We start from the raw sequence: 23,247 nt of genomic DNA, 5'->3' as shown, positions 1-23,247 counted from the left end.
ACTAGGATGTGGCTTGGGTAAGTCAGTTGACCAGAGTTTCAGTTTCTTCATCTATAAAATGATCTTCACAGTGCCTACCTCACAGAATTCTTGTGTGATGTCAGTGGAATTAAGTCATAACATGAAATAATGCCTAGCACATAAATGCTCAGGAATTATTAACCCTTATTATAATAACAATGCTGCTGTGTATGGTGGGAAAAAAGGCCAATATCTTTATCATTAAAATTTTTAGCTTATTAATCATAGAGGAAATTCTGGAAAGCTATTAGCTTTGTATGGAAAGTATGGAAAGGGAAAGAAATTATGTCCATCCTCACAACATCCTTGAGAAACAAGAGTCTTGACACATCTCATAAGACATACGCTGATTGTGACACATGTCACATGTGTGACAATGGTTGAGATGGAACTTCGATTTAAGGTTTTATTTATTCTTGACTCTGTGTGACCTTGACACAATCATTTAACCCCAGCTTTCTCATCTATAAAGTAGGGACAATAACAACTGTCATGTTCAGAGTTTATAAGGCTCACATGTCATAATGGATCTTTGGTGTCCACAGAGCCGGCTTGGAATCTTGGCCTTGTCACTGATTAGCTTGTGTGGCCTTGAGCATTCTTCTCAACTTTACCTCAATGAGAAAAGTATACAAAGCACTCAGCCAAGTGACAGACACGTAATAAGTGCTCAGTAAATGATAGCTGTTGCTAAGATGAGACATTGCTTTGAAAAATAGAAGGTATATGACTTCATGAAGATTATTATTATAAGTTATGATAAATGTGCTGTTCTTTATACACACTGAAGTGTTGCTTCTGAATTGCTGGCAGTAAGGCATAAACTTTGATTTCCCGCCCCCTCCTCTTTCACATGCTGCTCCAAGTAACAATTGGAAAGGCAGTGGATTGGGGGCGAGAGGTACAATCTCTGGTGATGATACAATTAGCCCATCCCTTCATCACTGCAGCCAAGAGGCTGCCTCGTACACTGACCATCACTCCAGAATCTCAGAGTTTTGAAATGTTCATAGCTTACATAAAATTTTCCTTTATCCCTTCAGTGAACCAGTTAAAATTGCAAATTCACAAGGTGAAGACAAGTGTGCAGGTCCTAGTTTGTGTTAGAAGGTAGACTTGAATGCTTTTTGGCCCCTGGTTGATGCTGCTCTGTAGAAGAGGGCAGAGACTTGTGCAAGGTTGCAGCTGAGCCGCAGGCAACAGCCATTCTTGCTGCAGAAATGCTGCAGCTACAGCTTGGCACTGTCTGGGCATTAACCAGCATTCCGATAGTCAGAGATTGCACAACGAAGCACACGTCTCCCCACCTCCACCAAAGGGAAACGTTGCAATGGGGGACAGAGAAATATCAAAATTGTCCCTTCTTATATTCCATCCCCGGACTCATTAGCTTCCTCTCTTACCTTCTCTACCAATCCATCTCCTTGACAAGATTATTGTGAGGAAGGAGTTAATGAGTACATGGCTTTATTTTCCTTGGAAGAGAGATACAAAGCAGGCTCAAAGCAGAGCTGTCATCACCCTGCCAGTCTTCAGGGGTTTTATAGGTAATTATTAACCCTTTGTGGCATTCCTGGAAAAAACCCTTTATGTTGAAAGCACCTACTAAGATTTTCCATTTAGGGCCGGCCCCGTGGCCTAGCGGTTGAGTGCGTGCGTTCCGCTGCTGGCGGCCCGGTTTCAGATCCCGGGCTCGCACCAACGCACCGCTTCTCCGGCCATGCTGAGGCCGAGTCCCACATACAGCAACTAGAAGGATGTGCAACTATGACATACAACTATCTACTGGGGCTTTGGGGGAAAAAAAAGGAGGAGGATTGGCAATAGATGTTAGCTCAGAGCCGGTCTTCCTCAGCAAAAAGAGGAGGATTAGCATGGATGTTAGCTCAGGGCTGATCTTCCTCACAAAAAAAAAAAAAAGATTTTCCATCTATAGTATGTATATGGACTCTCAATTTTTTCAGAGTTAAAATTCAATAACATCTTAAAAATAAGCCTTAGATATATGTAGCCCTAAACAGTTTATAAAGCCCCTTGCGTCCTATATCAAAATGGATCCTTCTTTAACCGTATTAGCATTCAGGTCAGAAGTACCATTATCCTTGTTTTCTATTTGAGAAAACTGAAGTTTAAAGAAAATAAATGACTGGGCAAAGGTTTCCTGGCTAATGAGGCCTGGCTAGGCTCCAGGTCTTCTGAAGGCTCTCCTGGTGCTCTTTTAATGTACTGAACATAATGTGAAATCTCTTCTTGCAGTAAGAAAGCACCTCTGGATCTCAGTGTTCTATAAAATCACCAATTATCACCACCTAGAACTGTAACAAACTGCCCCAATTCAGTCCCCTGGAATTTGTGTAAAAATAGAAATCCCTGTGATCAACCTGCTTTCTTGTTATTTTGTCATTTGCTTCTCTCCCCACTTGGTGATTTCAGGCTATTTAAATGCGGGGTTCCTCTCTTTCAGAGGGTTTCGGATGATTAGCTGCTAGGGCTTCTGTATTTGAGAGAGATCTGTAGTGATTATCGTTGGGGATTTGATTCCATGCTGGCCCTGGAGTTTGGTCTCTGGTAGATTAAAACGAGCTGAAAAATCTAAAATCCCTGGATGACCTCTTCGAGGAATAAGTAACTATTTAAAATTGTGAAAATGGCAGTGGAGGAAAATGAGGACCCAGGGTGCCCAAATCAACTGTTGCTCTGTGCTGAATGGACCACGACTTGCTCTTTTTTTTTCTTTTTCTTTTTTTTTTTGTGAGGAAGATTAGCCCTGAGCTAACATTTGTTGCCAATCCTCCTCTTTTTTTTGCTGAGGAAGATTGGCCCCAGGCTTACATCTGTGCCCATCTTCCTCTACTTTATATGGGACACCGTCACAGCATGGCTTGACAAGCGGTGCCTTGGTCCGCACCTGGGATCTGGGCCTGCGGACCCTGGGCCGCTGCAGCGGAGCACACGAACTTAACCACTACACCACGGGCTGGCCCCAGGATTTGCTCTTTTAGAAGCATGGACATAGACTCCCTTAGGAACTTGCCGTTGTGGGTGTTCAGGTCTCCCTGATCTTAGGCTGTGGGCACAGATGAATTCTCCCCTGAGCTCGACATCACTGCTCTCAAGCGCACACTCTCCTTTCAATCACAAGCAGGTTGCTAGTATATGGGCAAACTTCCATACATGGTACGGGGAGCAGACATGACTTCATGCTCTGCTGTAGACGAGAGGAATTGCCAAGGCTCAGGCGCCCAGTCCCCCCAAGTGTTCTTTGGTTTTGGAATCCTCCTCTCTGGCTGCGTGGTAACCAGACCACAGGGAATGCTTTAGATGTGTGGGCACACCTTACCTTGCAGATTCTCAATTCCTATCCTCCAGAACTCTCGTGTCCCCAAAGAGCATCGAACAGGTACACCCACAAGCATTTGGAAAACTTCCGATAATAAATATCCATTTTACCATACCAATAATGGAACAAACCTGAAAGACAATTTTAGGTCAGCAGCCCAAGAAGTTCAAAGAGTTCAATTTCTTTTTGAGGCATATGCTGTTTTATTTTGGGGAGTAGGTGGGGCAAGGAGGATCTGACAGTTTCATTTAAGGAAATGTTCATGGGTATTCTGCATTAAATTACTGTTTTGTATTCTTCGGTCTTGAAAAATAGAAGACACATAACATAGAGGACTTCATAATTTTGGGGTCCTTTAAATTCCATTTCTCTGCTTATTATTATTTTACCAAAAGGCATCACAACAAAGAGATATATTCCTTCTTGTCCAGATGGAAGGTGCATAAGTTTATGTGGATTAGAAATGAAATACAAAAGCTGGTTAAAGCCCTGGGTAGAATGGGTCTGGTGCAGCATTTTTCTGATAATCTTTCTTGGGGATCATATTTGGATGGATTTATACACATATTTGAGCATTGCTTTGGGCATCACTGCTGGGATCATGGGAGAGAGAGAGAGAAATGAGGCACCATTATCTGATAGCATAATGAATCAGAAGAAGGGGGAGGAGGGAATAAGAAGAAAGGAAACCAGCAACCACTTGACTACCAAGTCCCAACCCCAAGTTTGGTTAAAGAAAAGGGGTGCTCTTATGGCTGAGGTAAAGTTTAACATCTCAATTAAACCAAATCCCTTAGAAGGTGTCAAAAATGGAAAAAAAAAAAACCTTAAAATTTTTTTTTTGCTTTTTCTTCCTAAGGAACATCTCTCCTCCGTTTCCATAAATACAAGTCAGTTTCATTTGCTGGAGCAAATGTTTTTCAACAGTCTCGACTTGCTTAATTTTCCTGACAATGTGTGCAGTTATGTTAGAAACTTGCATACTCTTCGGAAGGGACATGAGACACTGGCAAACCAAAAACGCCCAGAGGGGCAGCTATATATTACTGTGCTAGTCTTTTCCTTTTTTCACTGTGTGTGTGCGCGCGCGTGTGTGTCCGCGCGCAGCCCTTACTGTTTAGATGCACTGTCATAACACATGGCTACCATGTTCGGACATGTAAGGCCAAAATTAGAAGTTTGTAACAATTATTTTTACTTTTCTCCTGTCTCTTAAAAGTACTCTATGTCTCCTTGAAAACTGGCTTTAAAAGGCTCTGATTTAAACAACCATACAAGCAATTCCTTTATCGAAGGCTGGAGCATTTTAAGAAGTACCGTTCTACTACCTAGGGCGGTGGGGTTTGGGGGTGGGAGTGTGTGCACCCTTGAGACGTGGTTTCTGCAGTACACATTCACTTTGGTAATCAAGGACATATTGTTGGATTTAAGAGTTCAAGAACAGTCAGGAACAGAAGGGAGGTCCAGATTGTGCCAAGAGGAAGGCGGCCACCTCTAATGAAATAACTAAAGATACTCCAATCAGTAGGTAATTCGTGAAGTTTTTAAATCTGTCTTTAGTCCCAGAGGGCACCTGGAAAAATGAGTGCAGATTTGCTCTAAATCCCCGCCCCTGTTCGCAGCCTGAGGAGAAGCGAAGAAATCTTGGGGTCAGACAGCTCCAAAGCGGGGGCGTTACCTTCTTAAGCAACGTTCTCTCCTCCCCTAGACCCAGGGAGCATATCTTTACGCCTCTCCCCAGCCCGCACCCTCCTTCTCCAGCACGGCCCCTTTAAGAGTCGGAGGACTTCTCTCCTTCTCCTCCCAGTCCCCGCCCTTCACACCTTGGGTGGGAAAAGAGAGTCGGGCGGGGCGGCCGCGAGGCGGGAGGGGCGGGATCACAGCGAGCGCTCCAATGGCCCTCCAGGCTGGCCGCCGTGGGCTCCGGCAGCCAATGAGCAGCAGGCGTGGGGCGTGGCGGGGCGCTGTTGCAAATCATCCAACGTGGGCCGGCGGGAGGCCGCGGGGCGCGGAGTCCAGGGGGTGTGTGAGGGCGAGCAGCCGGGGGCGGGGCCTCGGGGACCGGCCCAGGCTGGGCCGCGGGGAGAAGAGCGGCGAGCTGCTGATTGTTCGGCCGCGAGGTCGGCGGGGCTCTCGCTGCGCGGAGGTGCCGTGCGGAGCCCGGAACTGCGCGCGCGCGCGCGCGCGCTCTGCCTGCGGCTCTGGGACAGCAAGGCACACGGGACCCTCGGAGCAGTGCAGGGCGACCGCGCCGTCCAGCCCGGGGTCTGCAGCGGGGCGCTCCGAGCCGAGAGGAGGATGCCTTCGGGCGCAGAGCTCGGGCTGCGAGGCTGAGCGCCTGCCCTGCAGCGGCGGCGGCAGCACTGCCCTCGGCCGGCGGCGGCTGCACTTGGCGACCTCTGGGGCTCAGGAGCCGGCCAGGAGCGCGGCGGGAGCACGGGGAGCGCCCGCTGAGCACCCCTTGCCCGGATCCGTGGGGTTCGCAGCGAGCACGGGCGGGTCGGCCCGGATGGGCGCGGGGCTCGCGGCCCCCTCCTGGCGCTGCGGAGCGGCCCGGGCACCGGGGACCCGCTGAGCGCTGGAGCCGCTGCGGCGGAGAGAACTTGTGCCGGTGGCCATGCCCCGGCGCGGAGCCTAGAGCCGAGCGGAGCCCCCGCGGGCCCGCCTGCGCCTGCGGTCGTCCGGGACCTCGCAGCCCCCGCGCCGGGAGTTCGCAGCGCGCTCCAGACAAGATGGCGCGGCCGGTCCGGGGAGCACTCGGGGCCCCGCGCCGCTCGCCGTGCCTTCTCCTGTGGCTGCTGCTGCTTCGGCTGGAGCCGGCGACGGCCGCGGCCGGCCCGCGATCGCCCTGCTCCGCCGCCTGCGCTTGCGCTGGGGACTCGCTGGACTGCGGCGGGCGCGGGTTAGCGGCACTGCCCGGAGACCTGCCCGCCTGGACGCGGAGCCTGTGAGTGCCACCCTTTCCCTGAGCCCGGGGCGCTGTCACTTGGGGACGGGGCGGCGGGGGTGCTTACCCAGGAAGGGGGTGTGGGTTGAGTTGTGTGTGTGTGAAGTTGTATGGGCTGGAAAACTGTTAGCTTGGGTCGTAGTGGTGAGATCGCGCACGGGGGTCCGGAGGGGAGAGGGCGGGCGTGAGAAGTCTGAAGGAGGAAAGAGTGTGCCTCATGGGGGTCCGGAGGGGAGCGAGCGGGGGTCGTGAGGGTCTGGAGGGGAATGAGCGTGGGTGGTGAGGGCCTGGAAGAGAAAAGAGTGTGTCTCGGGGGGTTCTGGAGGTGAGCGAGCGTGGGTCAGACGCATCTGGAGGTGAATGAGCCGTGGGGCATGAGGGCGATGTGGGAGGTAGTGAGTGGGAGTCTGGAGGTGAGGGTGTTTGTGCGTGTGTGGGGGTGGAGAGGGAAACATCTGGAGGGGAGAGTGTGAGGAGGTCTGTCTGGGGGTCTGCGGGTATGTGTTTCTTTTTCCCCTTCTGTAACCCAACTCTCTTTGGTGTCTGAGCTCCTTGGCCTTCCAGTGGGTAATGAATGAAGGTGACTCTTGGCTGCAGTCTTCCATTTACATTATTTATTAGTGAGAGTTTGTGTAGCCGCCTCCTCATCTGCCAGGACCATGGTGGCCCGACTTGGCTCTGGCCAGGGCAGAAGGCAGCCTTCCCTGGAGGCTCCCTGAGTTAGGGGGCTTTGAGAGTTCCTGGAGGTCTGTGACTGCTGAGAGTTTGTCCTTTTCCACCTGGTTGGCAGTTCAGGGAACTGTGTTCCAGACCCTTCCTGTCTTTTCCCTAGGAGTCCCTTTGGGCTTGATGATCCAGCGGAGTGGGGCGCACCCTCTAGCATTTGTCCTCTATAAATGGTGCAAGTTAGTTTTGGAGTCGCGCTACTTCAGGAGCGGGTGCCAGAGACTTGGTTGATTTAGGCAGGATTTGTTTCACTGCAAAGAGGCTGTTTTCTGTGCTGTCAGGAGTTTGGCCTATCAGGACTTAGTGGGAAACTTCTTACAGGAGATTTGGCAGGAAAAAAATACATTAGATTTCTGTAAACATGATAGAATGTAATAGCCTCCCCTTTTTTTTACTTGTAAAAAATCTGGTCCGTGAATCAAAAATCCTGTCCAATTATCAATAATTAGCATCTCTGCAGAACTGTTAGTACCTTCCAGAAAAGGCCTAGCTTGAATAGTCTGCTTTTCAGTTGAAAGTAATTGGACATCTTTCCTAGTATATCGAAGAGACACAGTGGTAACCTCAGGCCTGACATTCACTGTTTAAAAACGAGAAACAAAACTGGTGATGCAAGTTTTAACCAACACCTGTGGCTTGATCTAAGAAAATGTGGTCTGGGTGTCTATCTGGCTGCCTTGAGGGGAAAGAAGAGAAGTTAATTCTTTTCTTATGTGAAGATCCTGTACCTCTGACAATGGGGCGGGCACAGATCTTTAACTTGGCCCACACTAAACATTGCTTAGTGATCGAGCACTACAGAGTTCTGAAGCTGGACCTGTTAGTTAGGGTTCAGTTTTCTCTTCAACACACTGCTGCTTCTGTGAAATTCACTGGCTTCGTGAAAACCAGTGGTCATAGTGTGGGTTTTAACACAGGCAGTGGCTGTGTTAAGTAGTGAGAGATAGAGCCCAATGTTGCTATTAGGTAGTATTTTTTTTTTTTTTTTGAGGCAGTCTGGGGTATTGTGGTTTTTCCTTTACATACTCTTAGGTAGTTTTTTTTTTTTTTTTTTAAAGATTTTATTTATTCATTTTTTTCCCCCCAAAGCCCCAGCAGATAGTTGTATGTCATAGGTTCACATCCTTCTAGTTGCTGTACGTGGGACTCGGCCTCGCGCTGGACGGAGAAGTGGTGCCTTGGGGCGCGCCCGGGATCCGAACCCGGGCCGCCAGCATCAGAGCGCGCGCACTTAACCGCTAAGCCACGGAGCCGGCCGTTAGGTAGTTTTTTAAAAAATAAAATCATGTGGGCAGTATCAGAATAACTTCGTTAAGTATTCACCTGTTGCAAGAGTGACTACCAATGCCATGTGTCAGTGGCATTGTGGGGAAGACACTTAGTTCACAAGTGGTGACTTCCCGGAGAAGACAGGGTGTCCTCTTATTTGCACTTTCCTATGGTCACAAGATCCACTTTGCCTTGCCCTTTAATTTTTGGAGCAAAACTACTGGTCGTTTTTTGGGCTTTCTGTTGCCTGTGTGACATTTCACGTGGCATAAATACCTTTAAAATTGCAGTCTTTTCTGTTTTACTCACATTTGATGATCAATAAATTCCAAACTGGGTATTCTGAGCTTCAGTAGACTTGATTATACTGATATAGGGTGTTAACTGATTAGATTCTAAGATGTGAATAGCGTGACTTCTGCTTAGTATGTGGCAATATGGTGGTCAGGACAAAATGGGAATCCTTTGGAAAATATTTGTGAAGTTATTTTTTTCTGATTAAAGAAAAATCAAGCAAATGTGTTTTTTTCCTAGACTTCAGATTTCTCTATTTAAGTCATTAGTCTTATTCCAAATTTTCCATTAGGATATTTGTACAGTTTATATTTCTGGCTGTGATTCGGCAAGACTTTGGGGGAGAAAGTCTCTGTGTATGGTATAATAGAATATCTTGTAGTTTCATCAAGTTTACACTCTCTCAATCCATTGTGTCTAGAAAATGCTTTGAGCTAGTTTATAACCCCATGAACTAGATTTACTGCAGTTAGTTCAAACAATTTCAGGCTGTGGGTTTGAGATAGATGGGGACCTGTGGCTTTATGGAACTTTTTTTTTTTTTTTGCTTTTGCAAACAGTGCATCTAATTTTGGAGTTGCTCCTAGGCCTAGCATAAGGAAGGTAGAACTTTTTAATAGTGAATGTAAGTGCAGTTTGAATAGAAGAAATGGAGTGGTGCTGGTAGAGGGGAAAATATGTTCATTCCTGGGGCCTGAGGGTAACTTATTCAGCACAATATCTTATAGTTATAGTAGTCGCGCCATAACTGAGTCTGCCATCCCATTACGTAGGTGAGATTGGCATAGTCCAACCAGCACATTCATAAATAGCACCAAGCACTGCCAAACCTTATTCCAACTTCCCAGAACCTTAGAAGAAGTTGAACTTCTTAGAACTCAGATGTTTGCTTTCTTTGAAATTATTTTTGAGAGCGTGGCTTCGGAAGCTGCATAGGAACTATTAAATACAACTTATGTTAGACTCTTATCTGCAGCATAAAGTTGAGCACAGAATGTTGCTGGTTTACACGTTCTGGGAGCTAAATGATGGCCTAATGGGATTGTGATAGGAAGGAAGGCAGGCCCTGGAGGAAGAACAAACCCTGAGTTTCCGTCTCAGTGTGGGGGGACATGGCATTCAGAAGCAAGGACGTTGACTGAAGGACACCAAGTGTGGTTATCCTGAGCCACATTAAGATGAATGTATTGATTTGGGTCTCTTTCTGGTTATGTCTTCTTATGTGCATGCAGGACCAAACCCTGGGTGGCTTAAGACTAACCTTGTCGATTTGGGCACGTAAGTGGTGCTTATGATTACATTAGGAAATAAACACAAGCCTTGGTTGCCATTGTAGTTGTGAAGCAAAGAAGGCCTTTGTCTTTCAAATTTTACAGCTGTGCTGGAAGGCCCAGGTGTGCAAGGTGTTGTGAATTAAGGGATTGGAAAATACTTTCCATCCTGTTTATGCAAATTAGATTTAAAGTGCAGATGAGCAAATTTTCCAGAACCTAAGCTGCGATTCTTGTGGGTTTTTTTTTTTTGAGGTAGATTATTGTCTGGACTGTCCTGGGGTCTTTCCTTCTGCCTGTTTTCCTCTTTGTGTCTCTATATCACTTAAGAAGAATTGAGCAGACCTTGAACATCTTCCGATTTGTGGGGCTGGGCAAAGAGTTGTTTGGAATAGGGAGCCTCTTAAACACGGGGTCATGGCAGGCAGAAAATCTGAAAGGTGCAAGTGCTTTCAAAGGTTTAGGGAGCTTTCCGAGTTGAACTCGGAGTCCTTTTCTATGTAACAAGTGTGAGCAGCCTGGCCTCACTTCCCCTCCATGGTGGAACACTTGTCTCTTACTAGTTCTCTGACACCGTTTTTGAGTAGGGGCAAATCTCTGGCAAATAAAATTGGTTGCCTTGAGAGAAAGGCACACTATTTAAACCCCTCTGAAATGAAATTATGGCCATAAAATCTAATTTTTGAGTACTGTGCAATTAGGAAGTACCCAGAGACCACCAGGGCACAATATGAATGAACTGTGTTGGCACACCGTGTCTTTCTGGCCTTTAGGATATGTCAGAGCCGTTCTTGCCCCCTTTTTCAAGGGACTGTTTTAAAAAGAAGCGTGCTCATCTCTTTCCATAGTTACATTTGGTCACCAGATTTCACAAACTTTGGACTTTTGAATATATTGGCGGGAGTAATTCTTTATCTCCAAAAAGATGAAGATGATTCAGTGCAGTGTAATGAGAGCTGGTTCCTAGTGGATGGTGCCCCACCAGCCTAGCGCTCCAGCTCTGTTCCTCGGGCTGAAGGTTTTTCTCCCTACAGTGTTAATTCCTTTGCTTGGGTTCCCCACACAGCCTTCCCTGAGCACGTTGGGATGACCTCTGGCTGACCTTTCTCTCCCTCAGACACTGTGCTCACAATGAAAGGGCCTCTCCCCCATTCTGCAGAGGTGTCTCCTTGGTGCAAAGTCTTTTCAGCATCCTCCCTTTCAGGATGGACAGGAATGCCGAGAGCCACTAGGGTTTTGTGTGACTTAACAATGCACCTGGCCCAGTTTTGTGCACCTGCTCAAGCCCCGAAGGTCTGTTAGCCAAAGGAGGTTGTTTAAAACAGCCTATGGGTTATTTTAAAAGTGACATCCGCAGGAGAGAGAAATCTAGACAAGGGATTCATTGAGTTGAAAGTTGCTATATGCAATAAAGGATGTTAGTTGTACCAGTGTCTTTTTTTTTCTTTTTCTCATTTGTTTAAAACTCAAAGGGATTCCTCTGACTTACCCCATAGGTTGAAGGACTTTTAAGTTTCATGAGCAAGCCTAATTTTCAACTCCTTTTGAATGAGCTTGGTGACATTTACTCACTGGGGACCTTTCCCCTCCTCAACAGCTGCAATTTGAAACCCTGGGGGTCTTTTAAAAGCGAACAGGACTCGGGGCTGTGTTAATATTCAGAGCTGTTTACAATGGATGCAGTTTCAAAGGCTGAAGGCATTGTCTTGAGACAGGAGGGAGGAGGGGTGGGAGAAAAATTCCCAGGCCAAGGAGGGGAAATATCTAAAAATCCCTAATGTTCCCTGGCCTGTGGGAAATTCAGGGCCCGCTAGTGGTGTTTTCATGACTTAAGCATGACATTGAGCCTATGGGGTGTGTTCCATCTGCCTCATGGCTTCAGTTCATGTTGTGTGTCAGTAATGTGATTGTCTTCTGCTTTTGTTTCAAGTTAAAGTGTGGAAATCAGAAGCTCAGATCTGTTCTTATCTCCCCATGCAAAGAAGTAGGACTTGGAAGACCAGTATGAAAAAAATTTTCACTATAGTTTACCCTTTTGGAACCTGCAGATATTTTTTTATGTAACTGCAGAGGTTAGAATAGCAGTATATACTGACCAGTTAATTGGCCAGTTAGGTGACTGGGACTGAGAAATTTTCTGCTAAAGAACTTGATACATGACTGTTGTTGTCATTAAAAAAAAATGAAGAGATAAATCAAGATTGTACAAAAAAAAATGAAAATCTTTTTTCATTTTTCAGTTTGTGATCTAATTGGAAGTTGCCAGTTTGTATCCTGTTTGTTTTTTTTTTGAGGGGGGATGCTTATGAAATTTTCTCATCCAAAGGCTTTATGCTTTATATATTTCTATACTATTATGTTTTATATAATTTAATACTTTATTTGTGATTTTTATCCAAGTACTTTATGCATAATCTTCTGAGACACAAGCTATAAACCCAATATGCTTATAAAAGTCACTCCACGTTTTAAGAAGCTGTTTCTCTATTTCCTTGGGTTTCATACTTTCTGTGTCCTGCCTTCAGTTCTTGTCTTGGTCATCTAAATGGACATTCGCTGCCCAACTATACCCCAGGTCTTGGGTTGGGTTATTGATGGGGAAGAGAGTGGGTGAGGGCGAAGCTCTCTTCACTTTTACTCTGTTAAATATGCGGACGGCCTCCTCTGTGGTGATGCCCCCCCAGTACACACCCTTCACTAGGGAATAGAGATGAAGAGATTGAAAATTATTTCTAGGGTCCATTCCTGGTTCCACCACCCTACAGCTATGTGTGTGATTTGGAGCGAACCTCTTTCCTTCATTTCTAAAAAGGGGATCATAACATTCTCTCTTACAGCTGCTGTGAAGACAACGTTAGATGACCCACGTGTTTAGCCCTGTTCTTCAATGTGATCAGTCAACTTGCTGATGATTCCGGAGCACAGGTTAAGGCCTCAGTAGCTCAAATTTTGCATCCTCTCATGGCCAGTCTCTCCAAGTCAGATTTCCTGGTGACAAAGCCTTCCTGGGAAAAGCCTATGAAGCCTCTTTTGGAGTGGGCAGGTGGCGGGGCTCACAACCCAAGCAGCCTTCTCCCATCAAGTTTTTGCTGATACATATAGAGGGAAAACAAGTGACACTTCATGTGACCCTGGGAATTTCAAATGAACTGGGGGGAAGCTAGGAACAGTTGCAACAAATTATACACATTATACAATTAGCAAAAATTATTGAGCTGGTTTATAAATGTATTCCAGTTGTGCAAATACTTCTGTCTGTTATCCTTTTGGGAGGTGGGGTGTGGGAAGGAGGCAGAGAAGTGAGAGGCCCTCAAACGAATCATTTTATCCTGTTATTTCCCAGGGTTTCATTGAAACTGAGCCTTGCCAAGATGCGAGCAGTGCCTCTCGGTCAATAGCTTGGAAACATGCAGGTGCGCTCTTCCAAACCGGGGTCAGGTTACAGACTGTGGGGCCGGCTGAATCCTGCGCTGTGCCCACGTCTCTTTGGAAATATTTGGAGGAGGAGGAGGTGTGAGGGAGACGATTGTTGGGTTGTATGCAATGAGCTGGAGAGCTCTGACGTTTTTCCTTTGTTTTGGTTGGTTTGCGATAGTACAGTAACTTTGTAGGGGACACGGGCGGTGAGCACGGGGTCGTTTGAGGAATCTGTCAAGGATGCCACTTGAAAAGCCGTTTGCTGTTGCTTCTTCTGCACCTGTACCTGTGTCCCTTCTCCAGTGAATGGCCCTGATTCACAGCCTTGCCCACATGAACGGCTACGATTGTTGGCGTCTTTATTACTATTTAATCTAGCATAACCGGTAAAGCCCATTGTGCGAACAACCAATCCGTTCATCTCTGCAAGTCCTAATACATTTGGTTTCCTTGTGAACCAGGATGCAGGTTCCAATCGCTGCTTGTTCAGTTTGTTTTGGCAAAAGGTGGTGTTCAGAGAGTTTAAAGAAAGCATGGCCTGTCCCTTTTTAAGCACTTTGCGTTGATTATTCTTTAAACTTTTGTGGTGCACGGGTCTCTCATCTTTTATGATCTGCAGGTATTTTTTTCCCTCAAGGTCTCATACTATTAGGGAGAAAATGAATGAAAGGAGTGAGGGTCTATCCTGCAAGCAGAATTACCTAGACGTTGAGAAACACAGCGGAAATAATGGAGGGGTTTTTTTAGCTGATAAAAAAAAAAAATCTCACGACTTCATCTTCTAAGACTCCTTCATGCAGCATTTAGCAAGTGTCCCCTCCCCTCCCACTTCCTGTCCTGTGCTCCTTCCACCAATTTATAATTTGCAGTTCAAATAATTTGCTGCTTGTCTTGGTCAGAGCATACATGGCACTGATCAATTCTTTCTCGCTGGATTGCCTACTTGATGATAGCCTGTTAGATATAATGAGAAGGAGTGAGCACTTTTGAACTGGGGGAGAGAGCATCTCGCTTTAGTTGCAAATCTTGTAGTTGGAGCCCTCTTTGTTAGAAAGCATCTGTGTCTCAAGCATAAGCACTTTGAGCTGGATAAAAAGAAATGGACGCGTGGGCCCTGCCTAGGCAGTGACAGCTACAACTAATGGGAAAGTAGGCTGTCGTAGATACAGCTTCTTTTTCTTGTGAGAAGATCTGAAAAGTCTGAGTAAAAAAAATTTTTTTTTTAGTTAAGGGAACATTAGATATGCAGCCAGGTACTTTAAATCAAGTAATTCACTTCTGTTGGTATAGAGTGTTTTTTCATACCTTTTTATTATGGAGATAGCAAATATCTACACAAGTGGACAGAATAATGTAAGGAACTCTATGTGCCACCCCCCAGCTTTAACAGTTATCAACTCCTGGCTCCTCTTGTTTGATCTATGCCCCAGTGCACTTCTCTTCCATAGGTTTTGGAAGCAAATCCAAGCATATCATTACATCTGTAAATTTATAGTTTTGTTTTATTAACAGCTTTCTGGAGATATAATTCACATATACAATTCAGTATAGAGTGGTTTTAAGAAATGTGAATCTGAACTTCTGAAAAAAATCAACATTTATTTTATGTGTGTTTTTCCAAAGGGAATTTTGGTAAGCTCTATATTTACAAAATGTTTATTGAGCATATACTGTGTGCACGCTTAATTTATATGTTCTCAGAATACAGTTTTTTCCTTCTCTTGTGGGAGGTGCTTAGAAGGTTCTTTTGTCGGAGAGTCCTTTGCCAGAACTATACAATTCTGGTGAACTCTCCCCTCTCCCTGTGTAGCTCTTAATTGGGAGGTTTCTACTGTGCTATTAATTGTTAATTAGAATCTATTAGTGAGCAAACATGATTACGAATGGGTCATTTAAAAAGTGATATTTCAGATATTGTTGGTTAATAGAGGGGGATAATTAGCCATTGGTTGTAGTTAAGTCATGAGTCTGAATCGAGTTAACCATTGTTTACTTTGTAAGGCCTGACCCTCCAGCTGTGGCTACTTGAGGCTGCTTTAAATAGAGTTAGAGGCACCCTGTAAAAAAATCCTCAGAAAGCAAAGAACTAGGCTCCTGGAACTCTCTGTGCTTGATTTAAACCTCACAGATTTGAAAATGCTTTTCTCCAATTAGCTGCAGAGTGGTTTGGTTTGGTTTTGTAGAAGTCCATAGTTTGATTTCTCCACAGCCTGTTACTTTGTTGGATAGGAGACCCCTTTAGAATAGATTTCATGCTGGCTATAGCTCAAGTTCTATTCAGTTTATCACAGTTTATGGAATGATTTCCATATTCTATTCGTGAAAATCTAATTCCGTGTAGATTATGGAGTGTTCACTTGTTTTAAAAGCTGTCCAACATGGTTAGGTTAAACTCATGGACATATTAACTTAATTAAATATATATGATATTTGATTAGATACCATCTTACAGTGTATTATTCTCTGTTTAGAAAAGGAGAAACACATGCCAGAGGGTTTAAGAAAAATTTATGGGGGAAAAAACTTACCATTGAGAAATTCTGGCTATGAATTTAATTTCTGTTTTGCAAATTGGGAGAACTTCATTCTTTCATCTGATTTCAGCAGTGCGGTACCTTGGTCCAGCGCCATGCATCTTGCTTACATTTTAGTTTTTGTTTTATTTTTCATTAAAAAAATTTTTTTTTGGAGTCTGTGATTTCCTCCCTCCACCTGGGCTGGTGTCGGTTTCTGGCACACGAACTTCCAGTGCTTGCACAACTTATAAACAGCCAGAAGAGCTCGTTGCTTCCAGGAAGTTGGTTGTTGATGCAACGAAGTGATGGATGCAGAAGCTGCAGCTCTAATGAGTTGGGGTTTCCTTCCCGAGTTCGGAGGAGGGGAGATCCAGAAAGCAAACTCCAGTGTTTTGTAGCTATTAAGGTCTGCCTCATCCCAAATTCCTCTGCATGTTTTTTCAGATTTGGTGTCTGTGTAGGACTCCTGGCCATGGGTGGTTTGGCCTCATCGAGGGCTGTGCCTTGCCCAAGAGAAAAATCAGGAACTCTTCTATGGAGATTTTTAGGATTCTTTCACAAGTTCATTTGAAACAATACTTAGAAATGATATTGAATTCCAGACTGTCCTAAAATAAAGACTGGCTTACCTCAAATATTATTTGGGGGGTTGGTCTAAGGAACTTTATTATATGTGAAATCTTGGAGCTCAGTACATCTTTCTGGGCAGAAAGGAGCCCCCATTTTCACTGAGCTTCTTAAAGGGGTTCTTGACCAAAGACGGATAAAAACTATTGACCTAAAAGGAAAAAAGTAATTTTCTTAAAGCTACAAAGGCAGGAATGTGGTAAGATGGGAAAATAGCCCATGGCTGGGTATCAGGAGACCTTGGGGTTTTGTGCCAGCTCTGCCAGTGACTGGCAGGGTGACCTTGGGCTAATCACTTAATTTCCTGTCTGTAAAGGAATGTGTGACTTCTAAGACTCCTTGTTTTCAGGTTTATGATTCTATCCTAAATGAAGCAAAGAGGAAATAAACTTGTTACTGATTGGGATGGTAAGAATTAATAAGTTGATCTGTGTGTCTAGGATACTTACTTAAGTGTAATCTTTGCATGTTCAGTGCTTCTGAGTGAAATCCTCAGATGGATCCCCTGAGCAGCAAAGGGAAATGGGTGGGAGTCAATGGGGGACTCTCAATGACGGAACTTGCTGTGGGCCTCTAGGTTTTATTGAGGGGAGCGAATTCTCCACAGTATTACTTTCTCGTGTTTTTGCCTCTTTTTCTCCTCTGGCCCAAAGAAAACTAAGGAAGCTGGTGCAGACCTACTTTAGGCCTTCGATTTAGCTTTTTAAGAACTTAGGTCAAAAAGGACAAATAAATTAAAGGCCTATTTTTCCAAAGAGTTGCTTATCTCTGCCTTTCTTAGGGCTACTGCAGGCAGCGTCTCTCTCAGGCAGGCCTTCAGTGCATAGTTGGGGTGAGTGAAGTTGTAGGGGATGCTGATAAACTGCCTTAAATGACTGGATGGGCCATCTGTAACATTCAGTAGTAATCGCCAAAGAAAGGGCAGCTACGTACCACCTTGTCTGTCCTTTGTGAGCTGGCTTGCCATTGACTACATGCAGGGAACATGGTGGATATCAGAGTAACTTTCAGTCCTTCTACCAGGGAGATCTTTTGTGTGTGCCCTTCAATGTGGAAACTCAACAGCTTAATATGTACAACCCAATGGCTTTCTTTTTTTTTTTTTGGGAATTTCACTCTTTTTTTTTTTTTTAAGATTTTATTTATTTTATTTTTTCCCCCCAAAGCCCCAGTGGATAGTTGTATGTCGTAGCTGCACATCCTTCTAGTTGCTGTATGCGGGACTCGGCCTCAGGATGAACGGAGAAGTGGTGCCTCGATGCGCACCCGGGATCCGAACCCGGGCCACCAGCATCGCAGCGCGCGCACTTAACCACCAAGCCACAGGGCCGGCCCCCCAATGGCTTTCTTTCTCCAATTTCGAAGTCTCGCTCTCGCTCTTTTTTTGGTCAGGTTTATAGCAAAGCTACCCATCTGTCTGGGTTTCCATTGGTTTCCTCTTGGTCAAACACTGTTCTTGAAAATTGTGATCCCTGTCATAATTGGACTGCTTAAAAGACTTTATTTATCATGTAGAATCTAGAAGCTTTTATTTTCTGTCTTCTGAGTATCTACCTTGGCTCCACGTGAAATTTGTTATTGTCTTCAGTGGAAATTCTTGGGCTTTTCTCTTCCTTCCACTCATTCTTTGTCATATAAATTTTCATAAGATGGAATCTTTGGGGTTTTTTTCTCTTTTTTTCTTTAGAACAAATTTTGGGAATTTGGAACCTTGTTTGGGGATACAGCTAAAATGCAATGAAGCTGGAGGCACAATTAGTGGTTTGGAACTTCTTAACAGGAATTTTAACAGGAATTAGCAACTACTTTAGGACTAAAGGAAATAGTCCAAAGAACTAGACCTTTTTTCCCCCCAAACATTTTCCCTTTAAGACCTAAAGATGGCCTTTTTCCATGTGCTTTCTGAGATCGAAATAGGCCAGATAATCCTCCCACCCTTCCACGAGCCTCTGTTGTCACTGTCAAATATTCTCTCTGTTACTCACTTGACCTCGTTCTGGTGAATTTCTTGTTTATATCTGGTCTCGTCGCAGAGGATTCTCAGAGTCTATCTGGTTAGATAAGTTTTCACACATCGTCTTTTTTCCCTACTTAGACTTGAAAGCATGTACCTAGGAATCCTTTGATAATTACTTATTTATTACCCTAGGACTTTCCTTCTTGGGGCTTGGTACGTTTTTTTCTGGGTAGAAAGGACTCCTGCTTTTCATTGTTTCTCAGAGAGGTTCTGAGGTTTGCTCCCAAAGTGTGATTACTCCTAATTGACCTGTGTGGAGGACTTAACAAAAGTGTTTTTGGAATTCAGATATGAGAAGTAAAAGGCCATATTTTTTTGGGCTGAGGATTTGTTTTCCCATCAAGAGCCAGCTGATGGGTAAAGGGATAGGTTCAGAAGTTTTCTTCAATCACTGGTGGTACTCCTTGCAGTGTGGACCTTCGGTGAGAAGTCATAGCTTGTGGTTTGTCTGATTTTATATGTCAAATAGAGAATAGTTGACCTAAAACAAAAATTATGGATTGTCCTCTCTTCCTTTCCCCTCTCTCCTTATTTTCTACGTTCTGCTTGAGAACCACTTCAAAGAATCAGATGTGTTGGTGCCAGACGCCATGCAGTTATTGTTAAAAGAACTTGGAAATATAATTGAAAACAAACTTTGTTGAGCAAAGCAGATCTAGACGAGTTCTTACTTTGAGAGAGAAGGGAATTCCAAGTTTTTCCTCTATTTGGAGCTGATGTCTCCGAACACTTGTTCTGCGAGATGAATCATCTGTGAATTCTACATCTGGGAGTTATATATTGAGAAATGGCATTCTTTTTAAATGTAGAAGAAACACAAAAGCTTAAAGTTACAGTGTAGTTGGAAAATTCTAGTCAGAGTTTAAAAAAAAAAAAGAGCATTGAGGTGAAATTGGCAGAATAATTGGACACGAGGTTGTGATACCTAAAATAGACATGTCCATATATGGAAAGCAATATGACAGCCACACTTATTTATTGGTACCCCTCCCCTTTGTTTGGAGACAGATGAGATTTTAAAAATTTTCATAAACATCAACTAAATCAGAATCACTAGTTAAGGCAAATGTAACTTGAGAGTCTGAATTTATTTTAGCATTTGTCTTGACCTCTTCAAACAAGTTCAAGCTGTGTTCACCAGTGAAAAGCCCAGAACAGTGTGATGTTTCAGGGTCTGCTGGGGAAGATAATGCAGTGTCCTTGTCCTCTACAAAGCCCCACTTCCTTCCACAAGTGTGGTTGTGTGGGGATGAAGCGGCTGTGTTGGGTCAGGTGGCACAATGGTAAGAGCGGTGGCTCTGGAGCCCAGCTGTCTGGGTGACCTTGGGCAATTTACTTAGCTTCCCTCTGACTCAGTTTCCTCTTATGTTATATGAGGATAATTGTAGTGCCCACCTCACTAAATTTATGTTGGGGACAAAATTGAAATAATTTGTAATTTTTAGAACAGGGCCTAACACGTAGCAGGAGCTTGAGGAAGGTTAGCTGTTATTATAACTATAGCAGCTGACATTTGTGCAGCAGGACACATGTTAATTTAATTATCATCTTAACTATGAAATCGATTACCTCTCTCTCATGCGTGAGGCCCAGAGTGGTTGAATAACTTGCCCAGGGTCTAGCAATTGCCCGAGTTAGAACTCGGACCTGATTCTACCTGATTGTACTTAGAAAGAATACCGTAAGGCTAGTACTGACTGCTTGCTTCTGTTTGTCTTGCCTCCCTTTCAAGACTGTGACTTCCTTAAGGCCAATGATTGGTCCTTCAGCTCTTTGGTGGCCTGAGCACCTAGCACACAGTTCTAGGCATAGAGTCGGTGCTCCCTAAGTGGTGTCTTGAAGAGCCTTGCTTCTTCATTGGTAAGCTTGTGTGTCAGAATCCATTTTGGGTGTGCCCCTCTGGTGAAGGGGGTGGTCGCACGCGCATATGTCTCGCCATCTGTTGTTTATTGTTTCTGTTAGGTTGTGGTTTGTGTTCCCATTCCATGTTTCTTTGGTTTCTGGAGCAACTGCGAATATTACATGCTCGGGGATCAAAAAAAGTAAACTATTTATAAACAATAAAGTATCCTTGGGTTTGGAAAGTGTTTTTCTCAAATGCGTGTATATTTGGTGGCTTTATTATAATCTCACTGATGTATCGTTAGACGATTTGCAGATCGAGGCACATTTAAAAGATGGGCGAGTCATAGGCTGGCCTTGTGTAACCAGCTTACAAACAGCCTTGGTGATAAGGCCCTGGTGTTAACGCTGACCTGAGTGGTGTATTTTTAACTCCAGAACATATAAACAGTTTAGCCTGCCGATGGAGTTTACACTCCGCCTGAAATCCTTGGCATGCCTTGTGCAGCCCTGTGAGCTATATGTGGTTCTAGGAGACTGCTGTGACCACCACTGACCCACCGCCCCAACCCTTCATTTGAAAAAAGGACCAGAGCAGAGAGATGGAAGGAAGAACGGTGGAATTCATCAGTGATTTTTTTTTTGTAGGATAAATTTTATGTTCACCTTTTCTTCTGTACTGTTTCTTTGTGTTATGTGGACTTTAGGAGGAGCAGAGAGCTTTTTACTTACATATTTTGCCCCCCTTCCAGCCACAGGGGTCTTTGCAGAGTTGCAAATTGGAACATTAAACTCCCACTGCCTAAAGCTCGGGCTGTCTAGCTCCCTCTCCACTGTCATCATTCCTTCCTACCTGGCTCCTTGTACCCTGGCCACCACGTGGAACTTTTTCCGGGCTCTTATAATACTGCCTGTGTCACATGTCCGTTACATCCTGTTCCCTCTGCCTGCAGCAGTGTCCTTCCCTCGTTGTCTGGCAAACTCCTACTCATCCCCCTTCAAAGTCTCTTCTCCTGGAAACACTTGCTGACCTTCCCTCTGGGTTACATTCCTGCCTTGAGGACTCTGCAGTACTTTATACAGAAGTTTCGTGTCGTGATTGGATTAATTTCTCCCTCCCCCGTTAGTCTGCAAGCTCCCTGAAAGCAGGGCCTGGCTTTGTTTCTGATCCGCCTTATATTCCCAGAATCTAGCACAAAGCCTGGGACACAAGAGGTGCTCAGTCCAGATATTGATGTAGGTAGAGATATTGGTATTCAGTCTATGTAGTCCTGTAAGTCCTATAGAAATACCTTTCCTAGACACTTAGGATAATTTAGGCCTCCCACAGGCTCATCTCTCTGTACATTTCCTACATACACCTCATCTATTTGATAGTTTCCTCCAAGCTCCGCCAAATATTAGTGTTGAGAAACTTAGAAAAATGGAAAGGAAGGGGCCTGGCCACGTGGCTGAGTGGTTCAAGTTCCATGCGTTCCACTTTGGCAGCCTGGGTTCACAGGTTTGGATCCTGGGCACAGACCTCCTCCACTGATCAGCCATGCTGTGGAGGCATCCTACATACAAAATAGAGGAAGATTGGCACAGATGTTAGCTCAGGGCGAATCTTCCTCACCAAAAAAAAAAAAAAAGGAAAAAGCAGCAAGTAGAACGGAAGTTGAAAGATGACAGGTAGGCAATTTACGTGCCACATTAAGAATTGACCGTCTTTCTAGTCCCTCTGTTGTGGGAAGGTGGCTTTTAAATCCTGTGTCCAAGTATTGTTACTTAAACTCTCTTTAGTGTAAGCACTGCATGTGACCTGTCTCCTACATGGGGTCCCTGGGTGTCACTTCCCTCCTGGATCCCGGGTGGCTGTCCTTGGCTGGTGGGCCAGACCCGCCAGCTCTCCGTGTTGCATTTGGCGAGGGAGCCACTGTGGGCTCTCATCTGCTCTTTTGGTGGAGCGATGTTTGGAGGCTGCTTTTTCAGAGTTGACACGGTAGGGGAGGGTTGCTTCTTACATAGACTGAGGCTGTCTAGACACCTTTCCCCTGTGGTTATTCTGTTCAGTTTATGCTGAGCCCTGGCCAGGCAGTTGGTTTGGGTTGCCTGGCTCTTCCTTACTTGGCTAAGACCTCTACTTTGACAAAAAGGATGGACCAAGTCAAGGTCGCTTTTCTCCCTCTTTGCTGGCATGAGCGAAAGGCTGCTCTCCTTGACCAGAGTGAATTGTAAGAACGCTAAGGGCAGGTTACCATGCCCTTGGTGGTTCAGTCCAGACTAGCAACTTAGATTTATAGAAGCTTCCACGGCAGGAGACTTTGGGCAGACAGAGTTCTAAATCGGGCTCCTTTTAGCGTGAACCTCAGGTGTGGGTAGTCTACCGGAGATGCTAACAAGAGGCAGTGGGAAAGCTGTCTTCTGGCTGTGAGCTCTGCCTCAAACGTTTATTTTAATGGTATTGGGGTCTTGGGCTCTGAGTCTGTAAGGAAGGCCCTTTTGTACCCAGTAAGCTGTGCTAGTTGAAGAGGGTGACTTTACATTAAAGGGGTTTGTGCTGTTGACCTGTTAACATAGTTACCATGCCTTTATTTTAATTACTTTTCATTTTCTGGTGACACATGGTAGACATGTTTATTGAATAAAGAAGAAACTACAAAAGAAAAAAAATTGATCTCTATCCATTGATAAATATTATCTATCACTTTGGTGTATATATGTCAAGTAATGTGTATGGTTAAATAGCTATTTTGAGGGGTTTTTTTAAACAAAATTAGGGTTCCTCTTCATTGGTAATTCTGCTTTTTTAAAAAAAATTTTTTAATTGAGTTATAATTGACATATAACCTTATATTAGTTTCAGGTGTAAAACATAATGTCTGCTTTTTTATAAGACTGAACATCATGAATATTTTCTCCAACTTTAAACATTTCTAAAATACAGTTTAAGTCTTGGTTAAACTTTCCCTGATATTGGG

General features: G+C 44.6%; 1 protein-coding gene across 3 annotated transcripts in view; it reads left to right on the top strand.

Moving 5' to 3' along the window:
* The first annotated feature begins 5,477 nt into the window (after positions 1 to 5,477).
* The window catches only part of LRIG1 (leucine rich repeats and immunoglobulin like domains 1), a 114,278-nt gene continuing 96,508 nt past the window's right edge, over positions 5,478 to 23,247 (top strand). Inside the window, exon 1 of one of the 3 annotated variants that reach the window (XM_087431297.1) lies at positions 5,478 to 6,308. In XM_087431297.1, coding sequence (XP_087287423.1) covers positions 6,094 to 6,308 — 215 coding nt within the window. In that variant the 5' untranslated portion in view covers positions 5,478 to 6,093. Of the gene's footprint in view, positions 6,309 to 12,735; positions 12,794 to 23,247 lie in introns of those variants that run through there. The other 2 variants (XM_004419996.3, XM_087431298.1) reach the window with 2 other exon arrangements.

Source organism: Ceratotherium simum, chromosome 5, assembly GCF_057802395.1.
Source record: "Ceratotherium simum simum isolate JZ-2026a chromosome 5, ASM5780239v1, whole genome shotgun sequence".
In the NCBI taxonomy this organism is placed as follows: Eukaryota; Metazoa; Chordata; class Mammalia; order Perissodactyla; family Rhinocerotidae; genus Ceratotherium; species Ceratotherium simum.
This window is presented reverse-complemented; position numbering and strand designations above follow the sequence as displayed.